Source organism: Sipha flava, unplaced genomic scaffold (genome assembly GCF_003268045.1).
Source record: "Sipha flava isolate LNK unplaced genomic scaffold, YSA_version1 253_pilon_pilon, whole genome shotgun sequence".
NCBI classification, from domain to species: Eukaryota; Metazoa; Arthropoda; class Insecta; order Hemiptera; family Aphididae; genus Sipha; species Sipha flava.
Window position 1 is genome coordinate 123,415 of NW_020272905.1, and position 26,201 is coordinate 149,615.

Here is a 26,201-nt window from a genome sequence, read left to right on the forward strand (position 1 = left end):
ACGACCGCAACGGTACCGAATTCCGACGTTCAAAAACGATAAGAAAAACACCGGCGCGCATTAGCGATCGTTAGGCGGCGGTCCCTTATTCGAGGCGTAGATCGTGGGAAACAGTATCGGTTTATAATTGTGCATTAAATGTAGGACGCGTCGGCGATTGCGATCTCCGAGTCGGATCCGGGATGAGCGCGCGCGTGGAAAAGTAGGACGTTACGCGCGTGGACCGATGACGGCGGCGGCGGCGGTGGCGGCGACGAGTGCGGGCGGACGTACAACAAATCGCGCGGAGGAACGAAACGACGGCGTATTTTCGCGCGCGCGCACGCACGACGAACGTCTATCGGTACATGACGTGCCCAGCGGCGACCGTCGTGACCCGTCCGTACGCCTAAACCCGTGTTTCCGCGGTCACCGCGGACGTCGGCTGACCGCGGGGCACGGGTTTCAGCAGCGTCGTCTCCGTCGGCCGACGCGGACAAAAACGTTGTTACGGCGACGACGACGGTCGGCGCGAAAACCTTTCGCGGGAGAACGCCGTACTGTTACAACGATATCTGTGCACGAGATGAAGTTTTTAAAACGACACCAACACACACCGCAAGATTTATATCGCACGATAAATACTCACCGGCCGATCGATCAATTATTATTATCGGTACTATTATCGTTGTACGGGACACGGTTGGATTGTGCAAGTATTGTACAGGGCGGAGGGGTGGCGGCGATATTCATTAATACGATTAGTCGTATGCAATAATAAACGTCAATCGGCGTGACGTAATGATACGTAATGATAATATTAACTAACATTAATAGCGAACAATGCACGGCGGAACCAAGAAACAACGATATTTCAATACTCGTTTTGCGATTTCCAGACGGGAAATGCTGCAGTGGAGAAATATTTAAAACGCCCGCGGCCTTTGGCAATTTCCGACTGATCGATGGTTCGTAGACAACGTGGAAGAGTTAAGTAGTTTTGTTTTTCATTTTTGACGCGTCGGCGATGCGAAACTCGCCCCGTATAAGGACGTGCGTGCACGTACGTTGGAAAAGAAGATACGACAAGCGTAAAATAATATCCATACCGTCGTCCGAGCAGAAAATCGTCTTCGCAATGACGTTTAGCCGCCCGAGTGAAAGCTAGGACAGATAGACCACGATTTGCGTGCCCAGCGGCCAAATGAAGACTACAAAGACGGTTGTGTTTATATATATATATTTATATATTTAATATGCATTATTGTTAAAACGATTCTTGCGACTTTCTAGACGTCGAGCGTAGTATCGTCTCCCGACTTTGGGCTACGTGACGGCCGATCGTAGCGAAACGTCGACCATGTACGCATAACAAAAAGTAAATTACTTTCTAAACAACCTATCGCGGAGATATGCCAACAGTCGTTAAGACATACTCCACAGGGTTTTCGTGCGGGAACGACATAGCATAGATAATAAACCAATGGTCTTACCGGTGGTGAACAGGACGATTGCTTTCAGGCAACTGTACTCGGCTGCGTCAACATGCAGGGCTTTGAGTTTCTCCACCTGTTCCTGGAATATGCGTATGTGGTCCATGAAGGCGACCACACGGTCCGCGGCCATCGGTGACGCGTGCAGCCCGGCGGCGGCCAACAGAGGGGCTACGTGTAGAGGCATAGAACACTGGGATGCGTTCAGCACAAAAAGTTCACTCCAAACGAGCCTTAACAGAGCCACCTGGTCGGTCACCTGAAATACACGTGAAATTCGAGTGACTGCGTAACGCGACAACATTGCTACGATCATATGTCGTATTTCAGCGCACATAAGGCTGTTAAATAGAAATCGACATAGCACAGGTGTATAAGCATTTGCAATAGAAATTAACGGAACCCCAAACGGCGGTTTTTGTCAAAAAAATAACACCCGTAGACAATTGTTAACATGCTACCCGGTTGGACGTCACTATCGAGCGTAACACTCACCTGTAAGTCGGGAAAGAAGGGTATGTTCCGGGCCCACTCGACGGCGCTGAACAAAAGCCTGGCGGCCAGTTCGCATATGTTGTCTATGCCCATGATGTTGTTGGGTTGCATGCACTGGCCGTACCTGGAAGTCGGGTACGGTTCGGCACGCAACAGAAGCGATATATAAGACGACAGGTACGAGTGGCCGTTCAGGCCGACGGCACCCACAGCGGCCGCCGCGGCCGCAGCTGCGTCACCGTTGGTCAAGCACAACTGACCGGGTACTGCCGTGAGCCCGAGAGGCTGGCTGGCCGGAACTCGACCTCTCTGCACGGCTGTGGAAACATAAATATATATTATAATTAAAATGTTAACTAGGTATATATACTGTAATCGTTGCGATTGCGTATAGGTACATCGTAATAATATGTAGGAAACGAAAAATTTTCGATGTTCAAATTATTTTCTTAAGTTTTTTACTAATTAATAATACTAACAATAGTAATTAAATTAATAACTCCTGTTGTTAGAAATAATAGTCATTGTGACTGTTAGACACACGTCTCATAATAATTATCTTTTCTCCCGCACACCGCAACCGTTATTCGTATGTATATCACGTATATAATCACCCGATCGTAATCTGACCACTTTTTAAATGAACACATTACACGACACTATTTGTATTAAAACGATTTTGTAAACGGTTTTGGAACGTGTTCGAGGCAAAATGATTATATCGCATGAAATTTAAATAATATAATAGTTTTGGTTTTTTTTTTTTAATCGTCAAACGATTTCATTCAGATGATAATGACTTCGTCGTATTATATCGATTCGTCCACCGTATAACGACACGTGTAAACCGTACACCAGCGATTTACTTTTTATGGAATAAATTCGAACTAATAGATGAAGGGGGACTCGTTGAATATTATATAATCGTCCAGTAGGTATTCAGTGTATCTAAAACACTGGGTATACGATAGTTCTCAAAACTCTGCGTAAACCTTGTGCAGGCGTACGCAAAAACGGATTAGTAATACGGCCATCGGTTACAGCTGTATACAAAATGATAGTTTCAATATTCTAAACTTAAGAGGCGTAAAATCTTTTAGTATTATTTTTTTACAGCAACATTATTTTAATATTATTCAATATAACATATTTATATTGCAAACATTAGTATAACAAACAGAGAGAAAGCCAAACGAACGTTTATCAATATAAATATGTACAATATATCATATGCCCTTCATCATTAGATCGAACGGTTTGTATAATACGCGAGAAATCCCACCAAAAACCGCCCTTCGAGCCGATACGTGATCGCAGCTGTCGCGGACAGCATGTCCGGTTTTTGGCCCGATTTCTCATGCATAATAGTTAGGTACACTGCCCCGTAATAACTGATCGAACGAGTTCGAACCCTTGACCGATACCGATACAACTAAGTAGTCGTCCCGTGTGAAGATGTCCCGTACGAGAATGTGCATGGGAATTTAATAATAACAATAATAATGGTTATAGGAACAAACCGATATTCTCGTCGCCGATCGCCGAACCCGTTTATATCCAGTTATCGATCCCACGGAAACGTCCCTGCATGTATTTATGCATGTGTGTGTATGCGTGTTTGTTATTTACGGGGTGGTGACCTGCCGTTGCCCTGTGGGACGACAGTGGCGATAGTGGTTTTTTCTTTCTTTCGCGCCAGCTCGTTTGGAATTTTCGCGAAACGTGTTTTCTTTGTACGGACGGATATTTTAAGTAGAACATGATGTTAAGAGGGAATAGGTCCGATAAAGTTTCATCACATTCCGTTAAACGGTAGACGAAAAATCTAAATTAATCATCCCTCCTTGCTTTCCGGACATCTGTCACGCATGACCCTATTGTGAGATAATATTTTACACCGCTGTCCCGAGTCTCGAGTTAAAAAAAATCGAAGATGAACGCGTATTGCGACCCCTCCAACGGCCGCTGTCGTGGTTTCCAAAGCGTTCTACACAAGATTTTTGAAAATCTCCCCACAGTGTATAAATTAACGCGCATCAAACGTCGTATCAGCATAGTTATTATTTTTAACGTCAGAGCTCCCGCGGGACCGATAGTCCCCGCAGTGTCGATAAAAAAGTATTATTATTCCAATTTTTTTCCCAAAGATACAATCTTACGTTTACGTCGAGTAGCATACACATATATAAAAAAAAAAAAAAATTTTATAACGGCAAACGTCATGAATCATGAGTGTAAACGACATTAGTTCCTATACATTGTTTAACCGCCGACAATGAGATTATACAGATGTATTAATTTATGTTCTTTACGAATATAATTTCGAGAAACATAAAAACTTTATCATCTTATAATATTCTACATTGCATTCGATTTAGATGATTTTTCATTCTTTCCGTGCATCGTTTCAACGAAAAGTCGAAAACAATATGAAACACGACAAAAACGAGACTGTCGTCGTAATGTTTATTTTGGACAACTAAGCTCTACAGTTATAGCTACAAAGAAACGGATTTCGATGGCTTAGTGGCTGGATAAATACTTATGAAAAAACTAACAGTCATGGTTCCAATTAATGGTTACCACTCTTTTCTTCTTTTTACTCTTCCGTTTGATTATTAATAAAAAAAATGTATAGGTACAGCATAGAAGTAAATTGTGCTCGATCACCGTGTGTTTATTTTACTATTATTATTATTTTTTCTTTTTTTGGCGGTCAGTCATTTACACTCACATACACACGCGTATTATAATGATATACATATATATATATTCAAGACATATGTAAAAATAATAGAATCAAAGAGGGAAGAGAGGAGAAAAGACAGATGGATTGATTCAACGATGAACTTTCCTATACAAAGACAATGGAGGTCTTCTAAAAAAGGTCCGTTCCGTCCATTACACGCACGTTATATTTTTAACGATACCATCATCGGTGGCGGTAGCAAATATTATAATATTATAGTAGTGTGCATATAGTTACCGAACAATGCCCGACGAGTGATTTTAATGCGCTTCAACTCGTATAAGACCTCTGCCACGAGACCCTTTCACCTCCCCCGCTTTATGCGACACTAATGAAAGCCCACGAATTCATACACGCGAGTTATTATTACTGTAGTAATATAGATATACATAATATCGTAAATGATAAGTTTTAACATATTATATCTATTTAGTGTTATGTATAGCCAATGTAACACATGAAAATTAGCACGGTAAGCATTTTCACACGGGTACAACGAATACTCATATTGACTCATATTTCAACTTGTTTTCGCGTTTTCAACTATATTACGAACAAGTCGTTTGTATCATACGTGTTTCTAAGGAAGAAAGAAAACTCTCATCGTTTGCGTTAAGGAATGGACGCGTAGTAGTTTAATACTCACACGCACACACACCAATCCTCGAACACTCGTTGTATAGACCTTTTATCATAGTGGTCGTTGGTAAAACCATGCGCCTACCAGTCGACGACCGAAAACGATTTGTTCGGGTGAAGACTTTCGCACCGCTCGCGCACGTCATATAGGTACGAGCCCAGCAACGGTACAGAGGAAGGACAGCGGTTAATACGTTTTTCGTCAGTCCGCGGACGGCCGGGCGGACCGAGGGGGACAACCCTATTAACGTGTGTCGTTTCGGTATCAAGTGGATGTGTAATACACCGTGTTCGAATCGATTCCTACTACATCGCAACGTCGTCGTCGTCGTCTCTAATTCGTCGTCACCGTCGTCTCGGCCGTCCGAACGACCGCCATGGGTGGGCCTTCGGTTTCGTTTGACGACGACGTGGCACAATAATAACCGTACACATGCATTATTATAATGCGACGGTGTTGTTACGCGTATCCTCTCCGCGACACGTTACCGCGACGAGAGATTTTCCCGACGACACGTCGTTTTTCGCATGAAGAATCCATTTTTCACAGGCTACACCGCCGACGAGCCGTGCACCGGTGACAATAACGAGAAAATGGTGTGTTACACGTACGTGTGTCGTACAATGTCATCGTCATTGTCGTGAATTGACCAATCGCACACGAACGTAATATTTTAACGCGTAGACGAGAACGATATACGTCATGTATAAAAGACCACCACAGTGTGGTGTGCGTAAATGTGTATGCGTGTGTGCGTGTGAATAGATGTTGGGTATGACTTTTCAATCGTTGTAATTGAAAAAAATAAAAATTGAGGTTTTTTCCTTTTTTCCTTTACGCTTGGGTAACAATATAACGAGCTGTATACACCAACCAGCCATCACGAGAGTCCGCGAGTTGAGCTGCGCTGCGCGTTCTTGTAAAAATAATAATAGTATAGTTCTCATAAGGTGCAGTCGGAGTAGACTACGGTATAGGACTGTGCAGCAATGCGAGAGAGCGCGTATCTGCGGCGGCCTTCACCTTCGTGTGCTGCGCGTACACGTAAACAGGTTCAACTTCTCTCTTCGGTCCCGCGCCGCCGCCTCCGACACTCGATCGACCCGCGACGTACGCGTACGCATATATATGTATATGCCACAAACTGTAATATCACTTTCGATTTTCTTCTCATTTTTACGACCCGTAAACCACCGGTGGATACACATCTACAAAAATATAATACCTATAGATACGTGTCCACCGACATATTATACGTAGTAAAACCTTAAGCACGCGTTGTAATGATACAATACCGTGGCGAGGTAATAATTGAACGATTGTAACAATCAAATGTCGGTGTTTCAGCTCACCGGGGATTTTTTAGTTTTAAGTATATAATCACGTCATGACGACAGCGTTGTCGTAGGACTGCGCAGGAGATGGTCATGGGCATGACGCGGAATCTAAATTTTTAACGCTTTTCAGAGAAAGAACTTACTACGCGGACCCATCAACGAAGTGAAGGCAGACGACAAATTATCTATAATTAAATTAAATCTATAATTAATTAACACTATACTTGAATACACGCAACAACTTCCTAGAATCCTAACCTTCCACATTGCTCAAAAATACTAAACAGGCTAATCTAACCAAAAAAGTGCATAAATTAGAATACCACACAACAAAATTACTACCCAGCTTTTTATTGTGATCAATGAACTTATCAATACATAAACAAAAGAAGAAAAACTCCTGCCGTAGTAAAGATTTGTAAAGAAAACAGTTTCCGACAAAGTTTTTTGTACGGTATGGAGTTGACAGGCCCTTCTATAGAAACGCACACAAATGTTGAAAATAAGTACCGAGCCAGACAATAAACATAGTTAATTTTTCTTCCTCAGAAATAGTAGTATATCACATACAATTATACATGAAGGAATACCTCAAGGTTCCTTTTATTCTCCTCATTTATTTGTTGTATGCATACATTATACGTCATAACATCCGGATTAAAAAACTACTCTTTTCTGATGACACAATATTCTACGAAAAACCTAGTTTACCTTCAACATCCTAAGTAGAAGCAAACCGTTAAAACAGCTGTAACACCTAACGGATTGCTCGCTGTATACACATTGCAAATAACCTTCTAATATTTGAAATATGTTTAAATATTTATATTTTAATAAAATAAAATAAAAATTAAAAATTATTAAATTAAAATTAAAATTAGATATCTGTCATACTTTACAAAATTTGTAAATAAATAAAAAAAAGTATTAAATTTAATATAATACTTTTCTTTATTTATTTATATATTGACACATTTGATTAAATTTCAATGTCTTAAATACTTTTAGGTTATTGCAGTTATTTTATTTCCAATTGCAAAATATTGACAATTTACATTACAAATATATTATTATCTCTGAAACAACACGACTATATATTCATTCATATTATACGCTTGTGCCTCAGAACGCCAAGTTCAGAATTTTATTATGTTCCTGTTTGTTTGAGTTCGCATTTTGTTATCGTTTACCGCGCGAGGAACAAGTGTTTAATGAACCGGAACAGGACGTTTGTATCGCTTTTCACCAAATAAATATAGGTATTATTATCTTCTTCGCACATGACAAAAGTCCTTGTGGACTTTGGAGTCATCTTGTTATCGTTGATTATTATAAATACACCTACAACGCAGCATTAACGTTAATATGATATAATGATGTTTTTGAATGTAAAACGACTCCGAATGACTAGGTAATACCATCGATTGGCACACAAAAGATTTCACTGATCAGATAATATACGTACAAAACGTCGTCTTTTGGATATGTATATGCGTGTGAGTGTGTGTGTGTGTATGAGTATACGCAATTTATTTCCAAGAGGATTACAATAAATATTCAATGATATTTGTCTCCAGCGACGGACGATGTCGTATTCGCCGCCCCAGGGCCTTCGGCGAGTTTGTTGCTTTTTAAAAAAAAAAAAATTCTTCCGCGCTTATTACAAACGGAATCCACCAGCGAATCGGCGGCGGCCGAAATTTATGGACATCGCGCGTTGTACGCACCTATTTATAGTATGCACATACCACGTAATTGTGCAATATTACGCTTTTATCGCAATGAATTGAAAACAAAATAACATTAGTCCTCCGAACGTACATAATTGTGCATTAAAGATTGCAAAACGAGTTGATCCGCTTCGCGTGTTCTCGGCAGCGCCAAACGCATTTCTACCATAGGCCACTGCATTATATTATAAATATTCTGCAAGTCACCTGCGCGTTACATGTATCAATCTGTTAAGAGACCAAGTATAGGCGTAGATACGCGAACCACGTCTGAATACACTGTAATAATATTACATTTCAACGGTACGATTATTTTTTTTTGTACCTTCGTGTACTGCAGCTGATACGCATTCGGATCGTAACTGTAATTGCGAAATTTCAGAATGAAATAATATGTTTGGCGTGGTGAAACACTAACGGGACCATTTGAAGATGTACGTAAACACGTGTTTCCGGATTCCGAGTAGTAGCAGCGTAGTATGAAAGTGGTAAAAAATGATAAATAAAAAATGCACTCGAACAAGATGAAATATAACGAAAATAATATCGATAACAACAATAATAACGACGTGTAATTGTTTTTGTAATTTGTTGACCGAGTTTGTATGACTCGTACCGTGAGGATCGTGGTTTAGAAATCATATACCTAATATTTTGTAACGGTATAAACGAAATATCACCCACGCATTAATATTTCAGTTATAGGAATCATACACATATAATATAATATTATATTGGCTGAGTGATTAACGAGACGTCTGCGGTTGCACAACGCTGCAGCGTACAATAGTAGTAATGGTAAATAATAATAACATAAGCAATAACGTAACTAGTCCGCGCCGGTTGGTTTTTAGCGAATATTATACTATAGGTATATCGCGAGATAAAAAGGGTAGAGTGCGTGTGCCAGAGAGAGATACAACAAAATGAGATACGCCGCACGATAAACGATTCATCCAACGAATACGCGCCGCCACGACGGCGGTTGTGGAGTTGCAGCGGCGGCGGCGGTCGATCGGACGATGACGTAATACATTTTTTCTGTCACGACCAATGTGGAAAAAAAAAAGTAATAATACTCAAGAGAAATGTCTACAATACCGGCACGCGAGAGATTCAAATGTACACCTACCCGTATACGAATAGAAAATAAAAAAAAAAAGGAAAAAAATCGTACGATAATATTATAATAATATTGGCTTCGTCTAACTCAGTGTCTGCGCAGTGAATACAGCTTTGGTTTTCGTTTTCGAATACCTATAAACACGATTTATGGATAATTCGGTTCGATAAAATGATATCTATGTATGTGCGCACGTGGTGACCGTCGGTATAAACGTTTAATGTTCGCCGAATGGAATGTATAATTATCGTTATTACTACATTATCTTTGTAGAACGCGTACGGACTATTGGCTGCTCGGGTGGCGCGCACAGAAGCCGGTAAGGTACTGCTGCGGCGTAGGAGTGATATCAGCCGCGACGGTCGCCCGAGGGAGAGCAACCGGTCCCGTGCGCGAATCGAGTAAAAGTCCACGACGCGACGGATTAGATAGCCGACGTCGCCTGTCGCACTAGCGCGTGTTAGCACTCGTAATATGAACACGCGTACGTGTGTTTACGGGCTGCGTGACTCGAGCAATTAACGGGTTATGTTTATCGTACGAGTACGCGTCTGTTTTCACAAACCTTTCATGTGTTTACGGTACACACGCATCGTCTTCGCTTTTTTGCGCGCTCAAAATGTATGTTTATCTTCGGCCAGGGGCGGCTCCAGAGCCTTGGTTAGGGGGGAGGGAAAGTTATAATTTTACAAAATCTTATAGTAAAAAGAAAACAACGATTTAGGCCGTACAGAAATGTGTGCTACGCAATTCATGTTTTGAGCATTATAAAATAATAATATCATAGTACCACCATAGTATATTTTATATTAATATAGTTTATTTATAGCCTTATTGGTTCTTCATAGTATAGATAGCATGTACATCGTATACACCGTCGTACCTCTATGACTCTATTTACATACTTGTGCGTGTCGTATAGTAGTCCATATAATATGCATTTTTTGTTAACAATATAAATTTTTTTATAAATACGGTACGGGCTTAGAGTTAGCCCAACACCTAACCTTCCCTCCCCTGGAGCCGCTCCTTTCTCCAGGAGATCATCTTGTGTATGTTTTTTTAATAATAATATATGTATTATAATTGTAAAAATATCATTTCGTAATTGGTTTCGTGGAGAAGAACGTCGGTCGTGCTCGGAAAGCGGATAGAAGAAATGAGCAGATACGTGTAATTGTGTGTACAACGCTCGACGAGAGGATAGCAGAGAAAAAAAAAAGTATAAATGACGTGTGCGCATTTCATTTTCAAGGCCGCCACGCGTTTCCCTCACATCCTAGTTAAACAGTTTTTGAATACATATTGCATGCGTGTGAACGTTTGGTCCGGTTTCGCGTGACGTACCGACTACGACGATCACGGTATTTACCGCTTGAATATTTTCAACAAAACGTGGTGCCATACATACTCACAACTTTTAAAGGTTTTGGATTGTGTGCCTTTTTTTCGCTAGTTTAAAATATCGTGTGCGCCGCTTCTGTTGTCCGGATTAAGGTCGAAACAAATAGTTAACGACGGTCAGAAACGTACAATTATGTGACGGTGGCGTCCCGGTAATGATATTATAACGTTCATTGTCATCGTTTCTAGATATAATAATCGGGACGTGTTGCGGCACTTCAGAAAAGAAAAAAAAAAAACCAGAATATTATTTGGATCACGAGTTTTCGTGTATTATTTGTTCGAATGTGCGCGCGTTCGAATTCGGCAGTGGCGCGATGTGAAACTTATTTAGAAGGTGGTATTATCATAGTTTTTGGCGTACGTGGACACGGCACTTGCGGGTTACCAAGGAGGGGGGGGAAATGTATTATATGAAAATACTGATTAGTGCGACGGGCGTCGGGCACGTTTAGTCGCGGCCACTTCTTCCCTCGTTAACACAAACTCCCGTCGCCGACCTTCTTGAATCGGACGATTTCACGGATATTGCGCTCGTCCGACGCGGACGGATTCCAGCGGACCGTAGCGGTCGGACTGCAGTTATTGGTGTACATTTCTACGGGTGTAAAAAAACAAATCTCATGTAGGAGGTGTGTGTATTATATGAATCTACGTTTATATATATTTATTTTTTGTCTTATTCCCTGTCGGAGAACCCGTGAAATCGTATATATATATATATATTTTAAGTCAGTTATAGTGTAATGTGCTGTACACAGTCAGACGGTTACGTCGAGGTGACGAGTACGACGGTTGCGGGGGAGAGAACGAAAGAAAAAAAAAATTGTACGCGATGTGATGATGACTTGTCGAAAAGTTTTCTATGTATAATGTACACGTGTATACATATACGTACTGCAAGGGGTAAACGATAGTATAATGTAACGCGTACGTATACACGGTCATTCGAAGCGTTGACCCGATGTGCACCGGGCGACTATGACATCCTCGACCTTGAAAATTTCGATATTTCTAAAATTTCTTGCATTGCCTGTGCACCATGTAATAAACTCTACACACACGGAAGATACTTATGCGTGTGTGCGCGTATATCTTTCAGGTACACTATGTGCAAGGGCAGTGCCGGCGAGAACTTCCAAGGGCCCCCGGGCTGCGGGGGTTCCGGCACCCCTTCCCTTTGCAATTGTTTGACCAAGACGTACCAAAACCACTTGTACATGCTTTGGTACAGTAAAAACATTGTATACAAGGCCGAAATGATGGGTCCTCTCGGACGTACGGGCCCCGGGGTTTGTGGTGTTTTATTTTTTTTCCTTATTAGAAGTTATTAACGCATTAGGGATTAATTTAATTTATTCGAACGTAGTGAGAAAATTTTTTCAATGTTAATATCTATATTTTTTCAATGCGTATACCCTTAAATATATTTACCAATAAACCACTGACTATGTGCACATTTCACCGCTATGCGTGCGCACATATAGTACTTTTTAGTTCTCACGTTGTGTTATTACTATTATTATTATTATTATTATTCATCGAAACAATTTGATTGAAACCCATACACGACAAAAACGACGGCGACGACGACGACGATGGCGAAGTCGAGGACGACCAATAGACCGGCGATTTGACACGGTGTCTTTATATCGACGGTCGGATCTCAATTATAATTGCTATTCACGTTACTCGCGCGTCTCTCGTTCCCAACCCGCCTCAGTCCATCTCATTCGATCCTTCTCTCTCTTCCTCATCATCATCATCATCATTATTATTATTATTATTATTATTATTATTATACATTATAACGTAATAATTATCAGCGTCGTGGGACGGTAATTTATGATTTTATTTTATTTTTTCTTCTTACCTTCTCTGCGCATGCCCATTTTCAGGCACTTTTTCAGCCGACAGTACTGACATTGGTTCCGGTGGTGTTGGTCGATAGGACAGTTCCGGCTGCCCCTACAAGAATACGTGAGATTCCGACGGACGCTTCTCTTGAAAAAACTTTTACAGCCTAAAAATACAAAATACAAAAAAAGTAAATCTTATGTACGGGTTTTTTGAAAAAAAAAAAATATAAGAAAACTTTTTATGATAAACTTATAGAATATATTAAATACAAGCCAGTATAACAATAGTTATGACATCGATATATTTAGTAATAATTATATATATATCATAAGACATAAAAAGGTTTATTATTCAAAATTATAAAAACAGTTTATCTAGTAAATGGAATCTGAGATATGTTTACAGAAAAAATAAAAATGCTTTCTCAATCCAGAATGTTGATAAAAACATTTATGGTATTTATTTATTGTTTCATTTGATAAAATTTCAAATGAAAATATATATTTCATCTAATAAGTATTCTTATGCACTGGTAAACAATAAATATATTTATATTGTTTAAAACATGAAATGGTATTTTGATTACATTATATTAAATTATATTGAATGTTTCAAAAATGTTAATAATTTTACAATATATAAATGAAATAAACGATTAGGTACGATTTTTAATCTAATTAAATTTTAATGCGGTTACGTGCCATTTATAAATTAAACTTTCCTATTACACGTTTGTATTAACAAATCTTATAATAGCATACACGTGCATGGTGTTCATACTATTATGTAGTTTGACAAGTATATCAAGTTACGTTTTATAAACCTGTCCGTTGCTGAGTAGATTTACTCTAGTGATTAAGACATTTAACGGACAACTAATTTGTCTATTATTACTCAATTACTACGTTTAAATACACATTATTTAAAAGTAAAATATAATTTAGTATTAATAAAACGTATACATAAGCATAAGTCCAAATGTAATTGCATAAAGGGTTTTGATCTACAAAATGCGAGTAAATATGAAATTGCTATTATTCTTCATTCGATAATGTAATCGTATTGTACTCGATTAAAAAATTAAAATTACCATTATTTTGGACGTCAATCATTAATGTATAGGGTGTCGTATCTTAGTGTTTAATATCTACAATAAGAACTGGTTTCTATAGTGTTTGTCTGTAGATCATTCGTGTTTCATTGATATTATTTACCCGAGTTATGAAAATGATCCATAATTATATTAATGTTTAAAATTGATGTACTCGTATAATAATATATAATACGCGTGAGTGTAATGTCTTTGAAATTTTATCCAAATCAATATCCACTTTAATAATGGTATTATATAATATCAAAATTAGATCCTCGAACAAAAAGTCAAATATGATTTCTATAGCACACATACAGTTGATTTTAATTGTTTGTATTGTACTTTAGTAGTTATTCTTGTAACAAATTAAGTTATTCTCGATTCAAAGTTGACTGTATTGATATATTTTACTGTTAAAAAATACCAAGTAATAAATAATGATATGTCATGTAAAATGTTTTAATTTCCTTCTTCGTGAAACAAAATAAATTTAATTTAAATAAGGTATATGGTAATCTATTATCCTTTGTATTTAAATTTTATTTAATATTTTCATTTAATTTAAACACCACTGTTGATTTTAAATCAATATAAATGCACTAAAATGTTTACAGTACAAATTTACAAACGAGAATATTAATCATTTTTTTTTTTGCATAGTTACTTAATATAACTTTAAAGCTCGTGTTCATAGTATTTTTTAAACAATAGGCATATTACATACATACACATAATCTAATTTCAGGATGTAGAATTTAAAATTCAAATGTGTTATTTTAATTTAAAAATGAATCATCATTTATTGGACTTCAATAAGATAGTACTATGACAATAAGACTTACTTATGACAATTTACGTATGCATTTCTATATTATTTCTTTTTAATGAAAAAACATGTATTACAGCAAATACTTCTTGATAAATTAACATACATATATGATACTTTTATAGATTTATTTTTCACATTGTAATTTTAATATTGTTTTATTATTGATGTTTGATTAATTTTACTTTTGCACTTTTATTAATTTAATGTTACAATATACAAATTTAACTTTGAAAAACCGAGCCTTCACGATTAAATACATAAAGATGCCATATTATTATACAATATACATATAATGCACGCTCTTATATATTTTATGAAAATTAGGTATTTACACGTGTTGACTTCATTACAAAACCGAACAAATCGTACAATTAGATTCGTATTTATTACGGTCTTCGGGCAGAGCAATTTCATACGTCGTTCTGTGGGTTGTTGATGAGCGGTGTAGGGTTGATTGGCGTGATCGCGTGATGTGGGGCTGATCGTGTATATAATCATAACGAAATATGGGAAACTAATATTCTCCGGTGATGGGCAATAGCAGTGAAAAATATGATTTAAAACAAAAACATCGCGGAATCACACATGAGATGATTGCTATTTAGACACAGTATGATAAAATATATTACATATATATGCACATATTATAATGTATGGTTTACGTATTATGTTGAGTTCGCTCGGTGTAAACATTTACGTAAAATATATTGTTTTGTTGACAATTAATTGTTAGTTGTATTTACTGTTAGCAATTTTAATATTCTAGAACGAAGCCAGAATCTAAAGTATCTAAAGTAGTCTGACGGACATAGGCCAAAAATCATCTATACTTTTAGAGTTACCCGTTTCCCCATCAATAAATTACAAATGTATACACAAAATAATAAAAATAATGGACAAGAATATATGTTCAAGCAGAACTATATTTATGCAAGGGCAAATATGACATTTGCATTGGGCCTACCGACAAAAAACAAATACAATTAGTTTTATACCTTTAAATTTAAATTTAGGAAAAATAAAGTTATGGCTGATTAATAAAGACGTTATAATATACACTTATTTATATTTTCTTTTATTATGTATAATCATATGACACTGTTAAAGCCTTATCTGTACTCGATAATTCACAATGCCACGATATAAATAGGTATAATGAATAATTCAATAATAGTTATTAAAATTACCTCTAGTGAAAGTTCAACAGAACACTTATTTTCAATAGTGCCTTTGAAAAAATCTTTCATAGATTTCGTGCAATATGTCCGGGAACATTTTGATGAATATGAAAGCGAATATACCTAACTTTTAAACAAAAATATTGAAGTCTAAGTTAAAAAAAAAAAAAGGTACAAAAGTAGACATTTATGTGATACTGATTCAAAATAAAGACAATAAGATCCAAGAGTGAAGTTTATTAGTACTATTAATTTTGTAATTAATGATGGATTTATACCTTAGAACAATGAAACAGAGGAAAAATTTAGATTTCTATTTAAAGAAAATTCAGATATAGGTAAATTAAGTTTAAAACTAAATCAATGTATGAGAATTTAATAGATTTCGATCCCGATCATTTTATAGAAGAATGGTTTTAATTTCATAGATTAATATCTTCTCATCAAATATAAAAAAAATGTGTTAAAAATATGCAAATAACCCATGCATTTCAAAATGTGGAAGCTTATTTTCAATTTTTTTTACAATGGCTGTTACAAATTGCTCTGGTAAAAGATCATACCCATAATTGAATAGAATAAAAAATTTATTGCAATCTACATTAGATTAAAATAATTTAGACGCTTTAGAAATATTATCAATTAAAAGTGATATCACAACACAACTAAATTTTGATAATATTATTAACAAGTTTTTAGAATAGAAAGTAAGGAAATGATTGTTAATTTTGTTTATATTTGATTTGAAAACATTAAGTTTTTTAAGAATTATTAAGTACCAAATCTCCTCTTTTCTTCCTTCAATAATAAAATAAAATGTAGGTATATTTTTTATTGATGTATGTTATGAGTAAATAAATAAATTAATATAATTAAAATGTTATCGTTAAAACAAAATGATTTAATACACGAGCATATGATAATTTTTCTGTACGTCTGATTAAATTTTATAATGAAGTATTCAAATAAAATTTTTTTTTTTTCTAAACTGTTTGTATTTTTAATCTAACATTGTTCATTTTTCTGAGTGCACGCAGTTGGTAAAACAGAGTCTGATATTGAGTAAACAAGTACGAAATAGACAACATCAAACCGTCGACAACAAATCTGTGCACACCCGTCGCGTGTAATATTATAATATTATTTTCTGTTTCGCTGAGAAGAAAAAAACGAATCTTGCGTGTTGTGCGTACCTACGAATATACCTTTGCGCCACATGTTATCTAGGAAATATATTATGCTATATTTATATCGGCATACACAAGCGTATTTATATTTTATAAATATAAAAACCGGAATAGTTCCAAGCTCATCATTAGATTTCTCTGTATATCCACACACACACACACGCTATTTCGTGCGTGCGCGTGCATAATGTCATAATAGACGGTATATTATAATGTACTGCGTATGTACACCTATATAAGTATAGGTATAAAAAACGGGCACGGTGTATATAATAATAATAATAATAATAATAACATTACGCGTGTACATTCCGATCACCCTGTACATGAATAAGATGCACACAATGGGGATCTGAGCCGAGACCGGTTCCCACGGCATCATCGCCGTCGTCTAGTCTCTTCTCGTCCTCCTCAACAGGTTTGGGGGCTCGCGCCACACACACACGCGCGCGCGCAAACACACGCACACGCGCACCGGATCACTTCGGTTTACGCAAACTTACGTGTGCGTCAGCGTACAATATACGTGCACGCGCGCGTCCGTGTGCGTTTCGGTGGTAAACCGTGTGTAACAACAACAACAGCAATGATAATAACGATAATGATAATAGTTGCAGTACGTTAGGAAGACGGCGGACGGCTATAAGGTGCCGTACGGCTGTGTAGTAACGGAGAAAGGCCACGCGAGGAGCTGCTCACAAACGTTCCGCGACCGCCCTCGTGTCTCGTTCCATCGTCGGAGTCGTTGCCGCCGCCGCCGACAACAATAAGCCTCTCTGGATTTTATTATTATTATTTTTTTTCCTACGCGTATACGTTCCTCGTCGCATTCCTCGATAGTGTGTGCGCCTGTGTACTTTATATTTATCATTCCTCTCTCGACTTGGGCCGCGCGCACAACGATACTATAATATCGAGTACAATGTACAAATACGCTACGCTACGCGTGTCGACGGAAAAAATAAAAACGAATAAATTACACGGGTTTTTAAAATGCTTAAGGACGTCGCAAGATCTAGGACCAATACATATACATGTGTATGCAATGCAGTCCTAAGTCGCGTTTAAACGCGTTTTACGCGCGTCTTACCGTACTTGCACTGCTACTGACCTACGAACGGTCTGATATACGGATAGGCGTGTTCGGTGTAAACAAACATAGCGCGTATGAGGAACTATTTCATTTTTAGTCTTTGTTGAAATATTGACTATTCTGCAAAACACCTAGTCGATACGGAATACAGACGCAGTAGGTAGCTGTTGATTAACGTGTATACACGCATCCGGCGTAATAATATTCGATTCGAATGGATGACCGCTACATGTTATTCAACGCCTATAATCGCATATTTACTATAAACGTTTAAATAATGCTTATCAATTACAATAAATACCAAATATACGTACACTCACATTTATATAATATGCGTTCAAACGTTGTAATATTGTAGTCATTTTGCAGAGAATATATTCAAATCATACTTGTTTGCAATACACTTATATAATACGCATGACTTTAACAATTCCATCGATTCGCTAGGTATAATTACTTATATTGTCATCATTAAATGAAGGTGATAGATCTGATTTGTGAATTCGACGAACTTATTAAGTGTTCACGATTTACTGGTTTTAAGTACGTATATACTTAGAAAGGCGTTTGGACCCACAAAAATCTAGTATGAGAATAATAAATATTACTAAAATAAAAAATAATCACGAATATTATATTCAACTAATATGTAGGTAAAAACCTGTAAAATTATCATAGAATATGATGTGAACGGCGATGAAAAAGTTAATTTTGTACACAACATATTTAAATTTTTAATTAATTCAAATACAGTTATCCAAAAAACATTTGTATTTTTGTAGATTAGTTGAAAATTAAAATTTTTTTATAGTGTGTTCGATTTTTTTTTATTTTTGTATTTTACGTTTAATCGTAATACATAATATAATTATATCGTCGATTATTTTAACATTATGAACTTTGAAGTATAGAGGGGAAACACAATATTATCTATTTAATAAAATTCGAGTTTTTATTATGCGTTTTCGGTTAATGTAGTAATAAAGAAAATGATTGTACTAATTAAACATACGTCTTAATGGATCGAATTATAATGACAGAATATTTTACATTTAATGCGTGTAATAATAATATGATTAGGATATCTTTAGTTAAATCTGAACTCGAATAAATCGGGGCGTGAGGCGTTTCTCGCAGCTGGATAGTCGAAATTTGTTCAACGTCTAAATCGTATGGATTATATATTATATAACTTATAATAATAGTTATATTGATAATTAAAATAACGCGGTGTTAAAATAAATAAAATAATTAATGACGCAAGTAAAAAGATAAGGAAAACGAACTATTAAAATATTCGTAGAGTCCGAGATGATTCACGCGCTTACCGTCTCGTACATTGCTAGTGTGTATACGACCATATCCAGTCAATATCACCTACAAATGTACTTGTATACCCGTTGAATGTTTATCTGACCGGTACTACCGACGTACCGGTTACACGCGTTTACGGTTCTATGATAAATTTTGATTAATGTGCTCGAGCTACCGAAAGTCATATACGTTTCAGTCAACGGTGCACCTCATATTGTACACAAATATACGAAGATGAAACGTATGCACGCATAGGTATAAAATCTCGCATAGCATACCAGTCATGTGTATACTGTTTACGATAAATTTGACCCAAAAAATGTCTTTGCCAATTTTTTTCTCCCCGTTTTTTCAAAATATATCGTTTTGTAAATTATTACATTAATACATAAATATCGCATACGTAATGTCATTGCGTTTTACCATCTCATGCGTACTGCACAATAAGCATATTATTATTATTATTATTATTGTTAGCGCAGTCTGCACATGCCAGATTAAATGCAGGTATACACTTTGCAGCGTAACGTTATTACAACCCCACCACGCGCCAAGCTGTTTGATTACGTGTAAATAACTCTTTTAATCAGTTATACGCCCGTTTTTATACACGCGTTTATATTATACAAATCCCCGCGAGCACGATCATCTTCGTCTACACAGTATATACGTACACGTGTGATACATACACGCACTTTTTTCCTTTTGTAGTTGTGACCCTATACCGTGTATTTTTATTTTTAATTTTTTTATTTTTTTATCACGGTCAGGTTTCTGTCTTTCAGATCTCTCCCCACACCGCATCCCAGCTTATTATTCCCCCGGCGTTTAATATTACACGATTCGCACTGGCTAATTAAGAGACACCGCCGCCGAACAAAACAGAATGTAGCACAATTAAAACGCGCGATGTATACAAACAAAACGAGCGGTAGCTACCTCTCTGCAGCGCAATACGCGAGCACCAGACTCGTGCCTGGGTGTCTACGGTGCCAAGTGAGAAAGGGGGAAAAACGTAAAAAAAAAAAAGATCACGTTAACAAAAAATAAAAATAAATTATATTAAAACGAAAAAAAAAAGAAAAAAAAAGAGACTACAGAGGGAAAGAGAAATGAACTGCTGTTCTGTGATAATGAAGGGTACCTACACACCACGCCCCGCCCACCGTCCTGTACCCAGGCGTCGTGCGAGATTCGTTACCCCGCGGATCTTCCGGACTTCTAAAATGCAGTTTATTATCGTCATTACCATTGTGTCTTCGGCGCAGTCATTAAAATAAGAAGAAAAACTAAACTAAACGTAGCAAGCACTGCAAACAATATATAATAGGCGCGTGTAAAACCTTATGGTAAGTGATCTTTTAGGGGGTGAAAAGGTTTTTTTTTACGTTTCTTATTATTTTTTCTCATCTACTTCACAATCTTCGGAGGAGTGTTATTGAATAAACAAGGTGAGAACCGCTCACTATTATAACATTATTACGCTAATTGTACAATATAGTGCAACGGATAATGGTGTATTTATTTTATTTCAGAAAATCGCTACGCGGGAGTACCATTCGATACATATAAGCTATACTCAAAATATATTGAAAGTTTAGTGTTATAGATATACATGTATACCCAAGCATAATCAACACGTAAACGGAAACATAATGATCATGTTTATACGTTTTAAAAATACTGTTTCCGAACACCTCAAACGTATATTCAATTTACAATCGTTTACTTTCATCGCGTTCGGATCTCGTAGAGAGTGTATAATACTCCTGACCAATATCTACGTTAGCGGATTTACTGGTATTATTTACCCGTAACATGAGCTATTTATATCGTGCTGGAAGACTTTTTTATTATATAAAAATGCACTAGGTCAAGGTGGATATTTTACAAAAAAATATTATTATTTTAATACTTCTCGTGTGCTGAGTGTACGCGTAACACCGTTAAGAATGCAATATTTCAATATTCCACTTGTTACGAATATAATAATAATAATAATAATAATTCATGTCAAAAAAATGTTTTGGAAAAAACTTAGAATTTCACTAGGTTATGTTGTACTCGTTTTGGGGGTGAATGTAAACGAAAATAACGTTAATTTGTTAGACGTTTGCTCTTATTCAATACGATGGTTGGTTTTTTAGCTCTCGAGCGCGGCGACAGTGCATATTATAATATAACGTACACTTGTTGCTGCGTTAAATATACAAAGGTTAACGCGAAAATTAACATTTCCATCGGAAACCGACAAATCATCGTCGCCGAGGGGTTATAAAGCTGTTCGCAGTAAATATAACGCAGCAACAGGTATATATATAATATACATCAGCCTCCCCACAGGAGCGTCAGCAGCAGGGTGTAGTATTATGCATAATATATTATAAATGTTGAAAAAAAAATAAAACCCGAAAATCGTTTCCGATATTTTCCCGTGTTATGCGTATAAATTGTACTACATATATTGGTGTACAATAAATGCTCGACTCGTATGCACACGATAAAAGTCAAAACGATAGCGTTCATATTTTTATTTAGTGCTGGCGCTACGAATGACTTATCGGTCGGAGACGATCGAACACTGCTGCAGCACATGTTTATTGCGCATATAATATCTGTCGGATACGTTGTTCGCAGCTACTAGACGACCGGTTGATCGCGCACGCGTGGAGGCGTACTTTTTAATTGTTTCACCAGCATTTTACAGTGTATAGTAAATATTAACACGATTGTTGGCATGAAAACGAAAATACGAAACGCACGCGGCTGTTAGACACGGACATTTATAGAAATCTTATACACATTTTACACATATATTTATTACATATTATCAGTGAGTGTCACGCGCATAGGACTAATGTGTGTATTGGTTAAGATGAATTGAACAAGATCTGCACGAGAAATATAAATAAATAAAATCTTTGTCGCGCGCAGAATATATTCACGTTGTATAATTTTAGACTCGCGATTCAAGGACCGTACTCGTTTTTGATAATCATGCGATTTGGATAATATTTACGAACTGCGGTGACTATTATGATCGGAGCAAAATGTTTATAGACTACGAATCGCTTAGTATGCATCCACTTAAAAATAGCAAGACACATATTATGGCGTTAAAAATATCAACTTATTATAGATACAACTATGGTATGATTCAAGTTCACTATTTGTATATTTAAAAAGTGTATAAACGATTTATTAAATTTTTAACCATCAAATTCAATTATCGACGTATTTATTAAACTATAAATGTATACAATTATTTTATACTAAAAAAAAAAAGACATTAAAATCAGAAACATAAGTAAAAATGATAATTTTTCAAATTTTCATTTTGTTTTTGCAGATTTCAAAGAATGAATTTATATCTAAATAAGGACTTGAAGTAAAACACACAAAACAATAAATATCCTAATCCTAATTATAATTAAACGAAATATTTTTTTATATCAGCCAAAGTTGGTTTTGAGTTGATAATTGAGAACTATAAATCGAAAGATAAAAATAATGGTTCTATTTTAAAACGTTGGAAAAATGAATGTGATATTATGTTCTACCATTTAGCGTAGAAAACAGAATTATAGATATAACGATATACCGTCCGTTTAAAGTGAGGAAAATCGGTAAATAAATGTTTTACCGATCGTAGAAGTGCGTAATTCAATACTATTCAATCGATTTTATGGCTAATAAAATAATAATAGCATATTAGGTACCTACATGACTTGTTTTGCAATAAAGTGATTTATTTATGGATACATATAATCTACGAATATGCAACACTTTCCTCATGATCATTATACACATACAAAAACGGTTTCCGATTTAAATACACATTTACAAAATAACGAATGACTGTTCAGATAAATTACAATTGGTCAAACAATTATAAATTATGTTCAATAAATATTGTTCGAAATGCAATTCCAATAGGTCTGACGAAACAGGATAAGACAATACCGATGATGCATTTACGTTTTTATTCAAATCAGTCATGTTATTCATTTAAGTGGATAATGCCGTCGTTATTATAACCTAACAAGTGTGTATTTCGTGCGAGTTCGGAAATCTAACGGTTAGCCATCGTGAACGGAGCGAAACAGAACCGCGCGTTGCCCAACTATTGTTAATAATTAACCATCTCATTTGATAGATATTCACGTGCGAACAACGTGGCACCTTCCCGACGCGATCCATTCGATTACGTTATTTTTTTCGACTGGGTAACGGACATGGGGCGAACGTCAGCGCAGTTTAACATTACATTGTAACAACGTTTATTTTGTGATGTTGCATCGCGAACGGGATCGAAACGTTTGCGTGCGACGCGTGTACATTCATTTTTTTTTTTGTTTGTATTTTAAAACGCGGGAAATCATTGGAAACACGGCACACAAATCGTCGTCCGACCGAATCAGCTGACCGTCGAACAATAAACGTTATGACATTTCGCGTCTGCGGACACGTCGACGGATCGGCTCGCGTCGTGATGTTTGCACGCGCGACGTAATACGGTTAACGCGGGTATAGGGCGTAATTATGTGCACAATATGTATCGGGTGTCGGACGAGCATAGGAAGGCAAACAAAAAATAAAGAAAAGGAACCCGCGTTCGGCGGCATCGACAGCAGACGCGCGTCAGGTTATGACCCGCCGACCGGTTGACCCAAAGGAATCCGGTTCTGACCGTTGGCACAGTCATCGCCGTCGTCAGAATCCGCCGCGGCTCGTGATCTCGCGCTGTTATTACCGTCGACGGTTGTGTGAATGACGCGCGTTTTCCGCCGGGTCACATTTTCCCGCGTATCCGCTCCCGTCGCCCCTGCTGCACACTGTCACGCGCCAACGTCCCGCCCGCAGTGCCTGCTCGATACGTGTTCGGGTCTTTCGAAAACAATTTTTTCTCGCTACCATTAAAAGCGTCAACCGGGCAAGCACTCGTTGGCGAAAAATCGAATGGGTTTTATTTCGAAACGCGCACGACGGAACCGTGTACAGCGAGAGCCGTTCGTTTTATATATTTTTTGCTGCGCAACATTCGCGGCGAAAAGTGTAGCGCATGTTTGTTTCAAATTATTGCGCGACGATCAATTGATTTTCTTCCGATAAACGTGTACAAATCATAGCTCGGACGTAGCGTGTTTACCATTAACTCAAATTATTATCACGTTGACGTTCGATTTATCCTATCCGGGGTTTGGTGACGTTAAAAATTCGAAAACTAACCTTCGCAGGTGAACTGTCCGTAGTGCTTGCCGCTGCTCTTGTCACCGCACACCACGCACTCGACGTGCTGTCCGTTCTTGTCGCACTGTCCGCCGAGGGTGACCAATGTGCCGCTGGACTGCGAGCTGGCCGTGCCGGGTGTAGTGCTCTGCTGGGGCTCTTCCATGTGGTGGCCACCGCCGGGTGGGTCGCGCCACACCGGTGTCACCAACGCCATACTTCGGGTGAACCCACCGAGATCATGATGGTGTCCACCACCACCGCCGCCGGACAACGGGTCCGGTGGCACGCCGTGCGGCGGCCCCTGGAGCGACGGCGGCGCGGCCGAACCACCGATAGGGCCGCCGGGGCCGGTCATGCCGGGGCCGCCGCCTCCGGACACTGTGCATAGTCCGCCTACCGCCGCGCGACACACCGCGAGGCCGTTATGCGGAATAATAATGTTGCTTGCCGGCGTGGACCTGAGCTTCCGCTGAAACCGTCGGGCCTGGGTTCCGACTTTGCGGCAGTGCTGCACGTGCCGGCTCGTGCGTACCGACGATCGACCGGCGCACAACGTTCCGTGGGTCAACGGGAATTTTTTCTATCGGTTCGCCGGCGAAAAAAACACAAGTCTGAGGAAAATAAAAATGTTTGCGTGCACTGTACAAAAAAAAAAAAAAAAACTTCGCGTATGAGAACGACGAACTTGGTGCCGTGTGATTTTTTTCTACGGATTATTATTTGCCGGAAGGGAAAACTTAAAAAACAAATAAAATCGAATACTACAACAATTATAATTCCCACGCGCGAAATGTGACGACAATTGAGACGACGGCGACGAAGACGAAGACGACGACGGTTTCGGATTTTTGACCTTTCGGAGACCTGGCGGCCGCGATCCCAGATCGGAGTGAACTGACCCGCGGGCCACCGGGTTAGGTTAGTAGACCCGACCGGGGACCGGTGCGCGGCGGCGGCAGCGTGCGTGCACGACGGCGGCGCGGCGACGGTGCTGCTGCCGCCGCTCCCCGCCACTGCCGTTACCATGACGACCGGGGCGCCCGGTGCGCTGCCATTGGCTCCCGACCCGGCCACCTCTGACCAATTCACACGCACGGTCGCGGCCTCCGGTGACATGATCCGTCGCGCGCGCGGTGCGACGGACGAAAAACCCTGTTGGCCGCGGCGGCGGGTGCCCCGACTATTTTCTCACTCCCCCGCCCGAGACGCCCACCGATCTACCGTCCCCCCCGTTCCCTTACATCGGCCACTTTTTTCGCGGACCCCTTTTTTTTCTCGTTCCCCGCGCATGCGCGTCCCGCCGCAATAATTATCTCGAGTGCCGATTCCCTAGCTGCCGGTCGCTAGCACAGGTGCGCAAGTGTGCAAGTGCCGCCGCGCGCCTCCAAAGCGCTCTCTCCTCCCCGCCGCCCACCATCGATTTTCCGCCGCGCAGGTGCACGCGAAATCTTCAAACTTCTCCGGA

The 26,201-nt window shown here is 38.4% G+C and overlaps 1 protein-coding gene across 1 annotated transcript in view; it reads right to left on the reverse strand.

Annotated features, from left to right (window-relative positions):
* LOC112684638 (nuclear receptor subfamily 2 group F member 1-A) overlaps window positions 1-25,669 on the reverse strand; it is a 45,175-nt gene extending 19,506 nt beyond the window's left edge. Inside the window, exons 1-4 of the mRNA XM_025556254.1 lie at window positions 24,734-25,669; window positions 12,824-12,973; window positions 1,968-2,284; window positions 1,473-1,731 (exon numbers count right to left, since the gene is read on the reverse strand). Coding sequence (XP_025412039.1) covers window positions 1,473-1,731; window positions 1,968-2,284; window positions 12,824-12,973; window positions 24,734-25,091 — 1,084 coding nt within the window. The 5' untranslated portion in view covers window positions 25,092-25,669. The remainder of the gene's footprint in view (window positions 1-1,472; window positions 1,732-1,967; window positions 2,285-12,823; window positions 12,974-24,733) is intronic.
* Between the last annotated feature and the right edge of the window lie 532 nt (window positions 25,670-26,201).